Source organism: Stenella coeruleoalba (assembly GCF_951394435.1).
Source record: "Stenella coeruleoalba genome assembly, chromosome: 12".
Taxonomy (NCBI): Eukaryota; Metazoa; Chordata; class Mammalia; order Artiodactyla; family Delphinidae; genus Stenella; species Stenella coeruleoalba.
Window position 1 is genome coordinate 86,869,106 of NC_137158.1, and position 12,538 is coordinate 86,881,643.

The following is a 12,538-nucleotide window of genomic DNA, read 5'->3' on the forward strand; positions in this document are numbered from 1 at the left end:
CCTTCCTTTTTAGCACATTTTTAAAAGATTTTTTTCTAGTTTTACCAAGATATAATTGACATACAGCACTATACAAGTTCAGGGTATACAGCATAAAGATTTGACTTACATATATTGTGAAATGGTTACCACAGTAAGTTTAGTTTCTATCCATCATCTTATATAGATACAAATTTAAAAAAAGAAAAGAAGAAAAAAATTTTTCCTTGTGATGAGAACTCTTACATTACAGTCTACTCTCTTAACAGCTGGTGTATCACATACCAGGGTTAACTACAGTCATCATGTTTTACATTACATTCCTAGTATTAATTATCTTATAATTGGAAATGTGTGCCTTTTAACCACCTTCATCCGAATCCCCCCCTCCCATCACCCCACCTCCAACCTCTAGTAACCACAAATCTGGTCTCCTTTTCAGTTATTTTTTTTGATTCAACATTAAAAAAAAGTGAGATCTTATGGCATTTGTCTTTCTCTGACTTAGCAAAATACCCTCAAAGTCCATCCATGTTGTCACAAGTGGCAGGATTTCCCCTTTTTTAAATAACTGAATAATATTCCGTTGTAATATATATACCACAACTTCTTTATTTGTTCATCAGTGGACACTTAGGTTGCTTCCATGTCTTGGCTATTGTAAATAATGCTGCAGGAAAACATTGGGGTGCAGATATCTCTTTGACAGAGTGTTTTCATTTCCTTCAGATATATTCCCAAGAGTGCAATTGCTGGACCCTATGATAATAGTATTTTTATTTTTTTAAGGAACTCCATACTGTTTTCCACAGTGACTGTACCAATTTAGACTCCTACCAACAGTGCACTAGGATACCCTTTTCTCCACATCCTTGCCAGCATTTGTTAGCTCTTGGCCTTTTTTTTTTCAGCCACACCACGTGGCATGCGGGATCTTAGTTCCCTGGCCAGGTATCGAACCCATGCCCCTGCAGTGGAAGCATGGAGTCTTAATCACTGGACCACCAGGAAGTCCCAAAGCTCTTGTGTTTTTGATGATGGCCACTCAAACAGGGGTGAAGTGGTTTTGATTTGCATTTCCCTAATGATTCCAGAAGTTGAACATCTTTTCATGTACCTGTTGGCTATTCCCATATCTCTTTTGGAAAAATGTCTATTCAGGTCCTTTGCCCATTTTTAAATTGGATTATTTTTTTTCTTTTACTGTTGTTGCTATTGAATTGAATGGGTTCCTCACTTATTTTGATGTATTAATTTCTTATGAGATTGTTTGCAAATTTTTCCCCATTCTATAGGATGGCTTTTCATTTTATTCATTGTTTCTTTTGTTGTGCAGAAGCTTTTAGCTCCATGTAGTCTCACTTGCTTAGTTTTGTTTTTGCTGCTTGTGTTTGGAGATGTCATATCTAAAACATCATTGCCAACACCAATGTCAAGAAGCTATTTTTCCTTTGTTGTTGTCTAGGAGTTTCATGGTTTCAGGTCTCACATTTAAGTCTTTGATCCATTATATGTTAATCTTTGTGAATGGTATAAGATAGGGGTCTAAGTTTCATTCTTCTACATGTGAAAATTCAATCTTCCCAGCACCATTTACTGAAGACTGTCTTTTCCCCTTTTAGTATTCTTGGCTCCATGGTCAAGTATTAGTTGACATATGTTTGGGTGTATTTCTGGGCTCTTGATTCTATTCCATTGATCTATTTGTCTTTTTTTCATATGGTACCATACTGTTTTAAGTACTATACCTTGAAATCATAAAGTGTGATACCTACCACTTTGTGCTTTCTCAGTATTCTTTGGCTATTTAGGATCTTTTATGGTTTCATGTAAATTTTAGGATTTTTTTTCTACTTCTATAAAAAAGTTGCCGCTGGAATCTTGATAGGGATTGCGTTAAATCTACAGATGGTTTTGGGTAGTGTGGACATTTTAACAATATTAATTCTTCCAATCCATGAACACAGTACACCTTTCAATTTATTTGTGTCTTCTTTGATTTCTTTCATCAGTGTCTTGCAGAGTAGAGGTATTTCACCTCCTCGGTGAAATGTATTCCTAAGAATTTTATTGTTTTTGATGCTATTGTAAATGAGATTGTTTTATTCTTTTTCAAATAATACATTGTTAGTGTATAGAAACACTACTGATTTTTGTGTTCTTCAATTTTCCTGAATTAGCTGATTAGATCTAACAACTTTTTGGCAGTGTCTTTAGTATTTTCTATATATAAAAGCATGTAATCTGCAAATAGAGACCCTTTTACATCCTCCTTTCCAATTCTGATGCTTTTTACATCTTTTTCTTGCCTTATTGTTCTGTCCAGGACTTCCAGTACCATGTTGAATAGAAGTGGTGAGAGTGGACAAGCTTGTCTTGTGCCTGACCTTCAAGAAAAAGCTTTCAACCTTAACGCTTTGTAAACTGATTTAGGATGAGGAGATTGAGTGAAAGTGATCAAAAGTTACAAACTTCAAGTTATGTGATAAGTAAATACTGAGGGTTCAACGTACAGCATGATGACTAGAGTTACCACGGCTGCATGGTATTTGAAAGCTGCTAAGAGAGTAGATCCTAAAAGTTCTCATCACAAGGAAAAAACTTATATAACTGATATAAATAATTATGGTCAAATTACTTAATATTTTTTGCCCCCTTTAGAGAGCAAATTCCATTACAACTGAATTCATGTCTGATGCTTATTAGCAAATGCTAAACATACAGAAGATATTTGGTAAATTTGAGTAAAATAATTTGTAAACCCAAAATGATGACTCTGGGAAAAAACTAAGCTGTGTGCTTTGCTAGACCCCATTTCAGCCACCAACTTCCTGTGTGATAATCTATGTCACCGAAGATAACACATGGGGGAGGGGGAGGAAAAGCCAATAATAAAGGGATTAGTAAATATAGAATAAATGTTTATTATCCCTTGCAACAGAAAAGTAGCCAAACAAGCAGTGGATAACTGGTTTAAACTGAATTAGAAGTACTGAAATTTGGGGCAAAACCCTCCATATAAGAAAAACTCTAAAAACTTTCTTTTAATATTTCTTCTAATTATTTCTTATTATAACAGCAACACATATAAGGATATAAACACACCTATAAATCCCCAAAAACAACCACAATGACATATATTTTACTAGCCCTTTGTCTATGCATTTGTGTGATTATTATCTTGCAAAAATGTGATAATATACGTAGCTCTGCAACTCACCACGTAGCTCTGCAACTCACCATACTTAGCAAAGCTATCAATTAAACACCTGTTTTGGATTTTTACATTGTTTCTGCTTTTCCTATTACAGTCAATGCAGGACATGAATAAATAGCTAAAATAAAATGAGAGTAGAAAGACAAAAATTTTAACAGCAACTTCTCCCATTCTTAGAATAAGAAAAAATATTTACCAGATGTAAAATCTATACCAAGTGACTCCACAGCATATCAAAACTGCCAGCACTACAAAGGCAAACAAACAAAAATCCAGAAACTTTTCTAAAAAGAAAAGAAGAGTGACTGACCGTATTCTCTTTAACCAAACTTCTGTTTGAGCTGTTTTAGCCAACTTGCTTTCGACCACCCTACTGCTTTCTATCAACTTGCTTCTTCTACCCAGAATTTTGTGACAAATCCTCCCTCTTCGGCCTCTCTCAGAAGGAAATCCCAGCAAGTCCTGCAGCCCTGCCTTTTCTCCTGTTGCTCGCCAGCAGCACCACACTTACTCCTCCACAGGCCCCCACCCCAGTGCCCAAGGCTGTGGTTCTCAAGTGTTAGCTTGCATCAGAATTACCGGGGCCGGGGATGGGGGCTGGGGCCGGGGCCAGGGCTGGGGCCGGGGACAACGGTGGGCACTTGTTAAAACACAGATTGCTGATCCAACCACAGGAGTTTCTGATTCAGGAGGTCTGGGCTAAGACCCAACCTATGGCATTCCTAACTAGTTCCCAAGTGATGTTGGCGGTGATCTGGGGAACAAGTTGCCTAAATCAAAAACCAATTCCTGCAAAAAGCCTTCTCAATTTTCATACCTCTTAATGACCCCAATTCTCACAAGTGTTGTCTTGATAAACTATACCACACAATTTAACACTTGATTATACACCCTCAGTTGCTATACTCTCATAGTTTCATATCTTCTTTCCACACCACAAGATTATGAGTCCCTTAAGGGCAGTAAACAGAGAAATAGTGCTCCTGTGACTTACAAAGAGCCCAGGACAGGACAGATGGACAGGCGCACATGCTTAATATGAAACATAGGCTCTGTCTATCCAAAAGCAAACAATGTGGATTTTAAAATCTCAAACAAATCTAATTCTCCTAAAAATTTCTATTTGCTAGACCTTATGCTAGATGATTTCAAATATACACAGTCAACAAATACTGAAATAAATCTTATTCTTAGCTTATGTGTTTATTATCTGTTTTCCTCTATCAGAAAGTGACCTTGAGGGAATCCAATTTATATTCCTTGCTTTCCAACTACACTCCCATAGTAGGTACTACACAGATCTTTGTCAACTGGCATGCTGAATAAGTAGCTAGAGAAATGAGTAGTACCTGGTCACATTCCAGCTACAACTCACCACTCAAATGAATGTTTCTAAAAATGATTATTCAACCTTTGGTCAAATAATCCAGACCAATGTTAAATCTTCAGGAAGCTTTTAAGGGGTAGATTAAAACACACACACACACACACACACACACACACACACACACACACACAGAGAAATGGTTATATCACTTATCTTTCACAGGCTTTTTATTTTGTTTTTAAAAATCTGCGTTATATGAAACAAAATTTTAAATGCCGAAAAAATTATATTAAATAGATGCAATGACTTCTATTACACATCTTTATCTATAATATGTGCAATTAACAAATACAATTTTTATAAAAAGAAACAAAAACAAAGTATTTTCAAAACTCCATTAGCTCATAACATTTTCATTAGTTAGAATCCCTTGCAAACAAAATTTTTATTTAGGAAATGTAGTAACAATGTTGAGTGAAAGAATAATAGCTATCACCGATAGGAACTTTACAGATAATATAAAAATTGCTTCAGAAATCAATCTAGTCTATGACAAAGCTATTAAATTTATTTGAATTAGTTTCATAATCACTAAAAATATTTGTGATGATCTGACTTAATCTTTTTTTTTTTTTGCGGTGCGCGGGCCTCTCACTGCTGTGGCCTCTCCCGTTGCGGAGCACAGGCTCTGGATTCGCAGGCTCAGCAGCCATGGCTCACGGGCCTAGTTGCTCCATAGCATGTGGGATCCTCCCGGACTGGGGCACGAACCCGTGTCCCCTGCATCGGCAGGCGGACTCTCAACCACTGCGCCACCAGGGAAGCCCTGACTTAATCTTTTGAAATTATCAAAATCCCAATCAACTTGATTGGATTGCTAAGGAGCCCAAACACTCTCAGAAAGAATATATTAAAGATACACCTTTAACAGTAATATGTACAGTTAACAGAATTAACGAAATACATCAAGTAACTCTTTACAAATGAATTAATATTAACTTTATCCCCCTTCTAGTTACCAGATGGTGAACTCACGTTTATTTGTAATTTAGATTAAGGCATGCAACACTCAACACATTTTCTGTTTTCCATTATGAAAAAGAATATGAAAGTTCTATGTGAAAATGTAATTTCACCATTTGAGACAATGTAATTTTAAGGAAAAGAGAGAAAGTGCCCCAAATGAAGTACCAAGTAAACTGTTTCAATTACGTGTTTTTTCTTATTCCTGGTATGTCCTAATAGTTAACACATCACTGATTAGTCTTACTAACTGAAGTCTTCTAACGTTGTGTGCTTTGGCAAATTCATGCTCTGTTAACTTACTATCCTGCTACATTATATACACCAGCATAGAAACTGTATGTTCTATACCAAGAAGGGCAAATGCTACTTAATCCACATATTAGGTTGTATATAATAGGTTTGGAGGGCATAAATTAAATCCCACTAATTCTCAGTATGAAATATCTAACAGTTTTATTTGAATGAAAATTAAATCCCATCTCCAGAATCATGGAGAGGTGAAAAAATGTAACTATATTCTTTGGGTAAAAAAAGAAACCATTCTTGTAAACATTGAAGGCAGCTGACAGCACTAACATTTTCATTGTTAATTACTTGACATTTACAGGTACACGTGATAGACTGGGCAATGCTTTTTCCATGCCACTCACATAAGTTTAGTGCTAACCCTTGCCTTTAAACAGTCTGCAGGGGCTATGCTACAGAATCTCACTGAATATAAAGCAGATGTAATGAGACACACTCTTGTGATAAACACTGGACCGTTAGTGACCCTTTAGCTTCCCTTGCACAGTTCCAACATCTGCCAAATGAACATGAGCTTACTTAACCTTCATTAATTCAACCAGATGTAAAGGATCAATATATGTGAGCTGTCTTGAAAATTACAACTGCTCTACGGTCACACAATATTAGTCCGTTATAAATATTACCATAGTTTAAATAAAATGTCATGCGTTCTCTATTTTTTAAGTTTTGCCTTCTGAGCACCAAGCAAACAGTAGGTGCTGAATAAAATGCTAAATGATTGAAGAAAAACTAGCTTTTTGGATAGCACAGTCATCATTAAGAAACACGTGCAAGCAGTCTGAAAGCTGACCATTTTAAAGGCAAATATAATTTTGTAATTTAAATAATCACCCCTTTATTCATTTGTTTAAAAATCTGAATTTTCATATAGGATCTTTCTCTAAGCAGAATATGCCTTTACACGATTTTCTGTCCCCATAATGTAGATCATTTCCATACGAGGATGGTTTATCAGTGTTTAAAAAAATAAATTAAACAAATATTTATTGAGTACTTAGAATGTACAAAGTGTTGTGCAAATTACTTATTCAGGCAGTTTTCCTTACTTCATTTTCTTTGACTAAACTGACACAAAATGAAATAATTTGGATGGGCTTTTCTCATTTTCAACAAAATATTCTCCAAGACCTTCTAGCTGTCACACTTTCTGTTCCTGGGTCCACACATTGGAAATAGAAACACTCCCTAAAAATCCTCCTGACCTTGGGCTTCCCTGGTGGTGCAGTGGTTGAGAGTCCGCCTGCCGATGCAGGGGACACGGGTTCGTGCCCCGGTCCGGGAAGATCCCACATGCCGCGGAGCAGCTGCACCCGTGGGCCATGGCCGCTGGGCCTGTGCGTCCGGAGCCTGTGCTCCGCAACGGGAGAGGCCACAACAGTGACAGGCCCGCGTACCGCAAAAAAAAAAAAAAAAAATCCTCCTGACAAAAATTTTCTTCCTCAAGACATTTTCAAGGAAGGGATAATAATGAGAAGGGCGGGGTGAGGGAAAAGAAAGGAGATGGTTCAAAGAACCACTACTTTAATCCATGACTATATAAATGAAATAAACATATTTAACTGGCTTTCTACATCGCAAAGAAGACTGGGCAATGCTTTTTCCATGCTACTCACACAAGTTCAGTGCTAAACCTTGCCTTTAAACTGTCTGCAGGGGCCATGCTACAGAATCTCACTGGATATAAAGCAGATGTGATGAGATACATTTTTGTGATAAACTCCTTGGAAGAGGAGGTAAAAAGGGTCTTACTGGACCGCAGCAGTAGAATTAAAGATTCCTTTCAATGCCCTTCCACTGCAAACTGCTTGCATCCTTTTTTACTTCTGATGCATTCTGTGCTGTGGTTACTTCTATGCCTTTCCCCACCACTAGACAGTGAGCCCCGAGTGGACGATCCATTCACATTCTCGGTGGCATCAACAGCCTCTAGCCCGGCACAGGATCACTGTCAAAATCATCTCCTTATAAGGACAAGTTTTTCTTCCAGCATAACTGAGTATTGTTTCAGTTACACATTGCTATTCTTAATAATCATTTAACTCTTGAGTATATGTATTAAGAGGTTTAAAGTATTAATTGGTTAACTAATATAGAAAACAGATTCGGGAGATGTGGAATGACATTCAAATATTTATAAAACTTTAAAAGTTAACTATCACTGTAACACTAAAACAGCATGCAATTCTTTTCATTTTCTAAGACCTACGCTCAATTTCATATCTCAGAGACATAATATATATTTTTAACTTTTCATTTTATATGGGAGTGTAGTTGATTAACAATGTTGGCGGCATATATGTTTGCATTATATTACTGTCCACCATTATACAGCAGGTTGCCTTAAGTACAACTCAGTCACACTTCTGAAAGTTTCAGACATCTAGAACTGTTTCGAAATGTGTAAGGTTTGTAATAGATGAAACATGCCATGTCAAGCTTTGTTCTTACTATTAATGCCATGATCCTTTTGAAAAGACTATGCGTCTCTGATTTAGGTATATTTCTCTCTCTCTCTGTCTCTCTCTCTCTCCCTCTCTCCCTTTTTCCCTCCCTCTCAATCCACACATACATGCATACACATTCACACCTACCCATGGACACTTTAAAAACAACTTTGTGTTTCAATACCAAAAACTCTCTTTTTAAAAACATCCACCTCTTTTTTATTATAAAAATTATGTAAGAAAATTATAGAAACTTTCATATGTAAAGTGAGGAAAATCAGCTCCAGGCAGCACACTATTAGCATAGGTCTTACAGCATAATATTTTAATAATGGTCATTTTTGAACTTTAAATGTAGCATTTTTTTACACAAAAAAAGTTTCCAGAAAAATAGTAAATATTTTGGTTTTTTTAATATAAAACTTCTCCATGTAGTTAGAATCATATATAAATTTTAATTTCCACTATAAAAGCAACATTCATAGAAATGAGAAGTCATGATTGGCCAAATATAAATTCATTTAAATCCAAAATTAAAATTATACCAGAATAACCAAATCCAATATATTAACATAGATTCAATTTGGGGGGAAATTTATTTGATTTCACATTCCTTTTGAGTCCACCTTTCTTTTTTCCATAAATATAACCACATCTTAAGTTTATGAGTGTAAATAAAATGTCTAATGCAAGTCAAGAGTTCTTTTCCTACTGTGCACATACAAAAATTGTTTGAATAATTCATTTTGCAAAATATAATAATATAACTCTATTTTTGAAATATATAAAGAATATTTTTATAATCAATAATAACCATTAAATAAAATCAAGTCTAATATTGACTTTTGCATTTTTCAATGTGGTCATATCTAAATAAATTTTCAATTCTTTGCCAGGCATTTTCTTAAAGATCATCCTTTTGTATTTTGTATTTGTTTCCCCTCATTCTAACTTATTTTAAGTTATCTTTTTAAACAGAATAAAATTCTTACAGAATTAAACTACTAATATTTTACTTTCTAGCATGTATTAAATACCTTTTTTGTCACTATAAAATAGAAAATAATCCACATTCAATCTGAATGAGATCTTACCTTCTGGTTTGTTGTTTTTCCTCTTCAGCCATTTTTCTACAGTCTCTGCACTAACACTTTCAGATACAAATTCATCTAATACCTGGGGGTGAAGAGAAAGATATGCCTTCACTTTTTCATCTGTCAAACCTGTAAAAGAATTGAAAAGAATAAAATTAATCAATACGAAATCTTCATTTACATCAAAGATATAGAAAAATGACATTTATGCAGATTGATTTAGCATAGAAATATTTCTAAAAGATGTATATACATACAATGGCCTATTATTCATCCATAAGAAGGAATGAAGTTCTGTTACAACATGGAGGAACCTTAAGAATGATATAGTAAATAAAATAAGCTAGACACAAAGGGCAAACATTATATGATTCCACTTATATGAAATATCTAGAACAGGTAAATTCATAGAGACAAGGTAGACTAGGGGCATCCAGGGGCCGAGGGAGAGGAGAATGAGGAATTATTTGCTTAACGGGTACAGAATTTCTGCTTTGGGTAAAGACAAAGTTTGAGAAGTAGACAGGAGTGATGGTTGCACACATACTGAGTATAATTAGTGCCATTGGATTATATCCTTGATATGGTTAAAATGGCAAATTGTGTGTTATTTATATTTTACCACTACGAAAAAGTAGGGGGAAAAAAGTCAAGTTAGAACTTTAGCAATTTTAAACTATAGATATTGCATCATGTTACACAGCTGTTTTGCAACAGTAAATTTCAGTGTCATATTTGAACTGATGCTGTATTCCACTGCTGTTCGGTTAAGCCTTGCAAAGTGCTTCCACTTTTTTGTAAGTAATTATCATAGATTTAAGACTTGAGGTAAGTGAAGCTCTAGCAACAGTATCAAATGGGAGAATAAAGCACTGGTACAATTTAGGTGCTAAAAAACATGCTTAATGAATAAGTTCTTATCTTTTACTGTTTACAACACAAATTCTCCTTTTTCTCAGGGTCACTAAATCCAATGATAAAACTAATGTTCAGTTCAAAATACTCGACATTTTTTCATTGATATTCAATATATGTAGTCAGTTTCACTGAAATAATTTTCATAGTCTAATAATAACGGCTGAATATACACAGAATTTTCAAGCAAAGAATTTTCACATATCTTCACTTAAAAAATATAAAATTACATGTTTTCAAATTGATGCTTCATGTTGGTATGCCATTTCACTAAACAACTCAAAATCACAAATAGGCTATCAATAATTATTACTCAGTGACTGTAATTATTTGTACTACTGTACACTCTCTGTGAATTATTCAATAAATTACCATCCTTAAGGATGGTTAGGTGAAAAAGACAATGGAAAGTTGTACTTTTAGATGCAGAAAAGAGAAAAAGCAAGTATATCTTTATGACTTCAGGGAATAGGCTGCATGTTTCTAGCACAGACAAGGCACAGAATTTATACATATTAATTAATTCTGCTGGGGACTAAAGCCACAACTGTATGATTCTACAACAGACTGGTATTATTGAGAAGGCAACTGATTTATTTCAATGAATTCAGTATTTAAAAAATCAATTTAAACTACATAGATATACAGATCTCTCATATATATATAATATATATAATTATGTAGTTGTATTAGATTAAAAAAAAAAAAAAAAAACAAGATCCAGCCCATGTTCACCCTGCAAAAGAGCCTCAGTGACGTAAAGTTCAATTTGAGAAATTCTACAAGGTGCTAAAGATAAGAGACTCATTAAAGTAAGAGAGAGAGCTCTCTTGACAAAGCAAGTTCGGGTCCCCAGATACAAAAGGCACAGAATATAGAAGTAAGCTGACAGCTGACTTGACCTCAAGAAGACAAAGCAATTTTCATACTTTCATTATGTCCGTCATAGTGGTACATATTCAACATTTGATTCCTTCTTAAAACTTCCTTCTATCACTTTTGTGACACAATATGGTTCTTATCCTAACTTCTATTTGCTCTTTACTTCTGCTTTCTCTACAATAATCTATGATGATGACAGCAAAATCTTATTATATTTTTAATCTCTAGTTTGGAAATTCTTCCATCACCTCAAGCTCCATCTTGACTCAAAACTACATGAGTCATCTCCTTCCCACTTATTCCCAAAGTGATTTTAACTCTCAACTTTCTGTTTTCTGTTACTATTACTCTCCGTTTTTTCCAGAAACCCAGGCTGAAAATATAAAGGCATAATTGACTCACTGTCATTTCATTTCATCTTAGTGCATATTATACAAGTCCTATTTGCCATATTACATATCGGATAAAGGAACCGTATCTAAAATATACAAAGAATGCTTAAAACTCAACAAGAGGGCTTCCCAGGTGGCGCAGTGGTTGAGAGTCCGCCTGCCGATACAGGGGACGCGGGTTCGTGCCCCGGTCCGGGAAGATCCCACATGCCGCGGAGCGGCTGGGCCCGTGAGCCATGGCCGCTGAGCCTGTGCGTCCGGAGCCTGTGCTCCGCAGCGGGAGAGGCCACAGCAGCGAGAGGCCCGCGTACCGCAAAAACAAACAAACAAACAAACAAAAAAAAACAAAAAAAAAATACTCAACAAGAAAAAAACGCAATTAAAAATGAGTCAAAGAGCTGAATAGACACTTTGCAAAAGAAGCTATAGATATGGCAAATAAGAATATGCAAAGATGATCATTTGTGAGTTGAAGTTAAACAAAAATGAGATTCCACTACATACCTATGAGAATGGTTAAAATCCAAAAAACCTACTATCAGTTTCAGCAAGAATGAGGAGTAACAAAAATTCTCCTTCAGTGCTGGTACGAATGCAAAATGGTGGTCACTTTGGAAGACTGGCAGTCTCTTACCAAGCTAAATATAATCTTACCATATGACCCAGCAGTCACACTACCAAGTATTTACCCAACTGATTAACCCACACAAAGCCTGCACGTGAATGTTTACAGCAGCTTTACTCATAATCAACCAAAACTGGAAATACCTAAGATGTCCTGCAAAAGTGGTTACAAGGGGGGAAGGGGGGGAGGGATAAATTGAGAGACTGGGATTGACATATACACACTATACTACTATACAGAAAATAGATAACTAATAAGAACCTGCTGTAGAGCACAGGGAACTCTACTCAATACTCTGTAATGACCTGTATGGGAAAAGAACCTAAAA

General features: G+C 35.5%; 1 protein-coding gene across 2 annotated transcripts in view; it reads right to left on the minus strand.

Moving 5' to 3' along the window:
• The window catches only part of PDE10A (phosphodiesterase 10A), a gene marked incomplete at its 3' end in the record, with an annotated part of 576,158 nt that overhangs the window by 163,591 nt on the left and 400,029 nt on the right, over positions 1-12,538 (minus strand). For both annotated transcript variants that reach the window (XM_079939715.1, XM_079939714.1), the window contains one exon: positions 9,397-9,525. In XM_079939715.1, the coding sequence (XP_079795841.1) occupies positions 9,397-9,525 (129 nt within the window). The remainder of the gene's footprint in view (positions 1-9,396; positions 9,526-12,538) is intronic.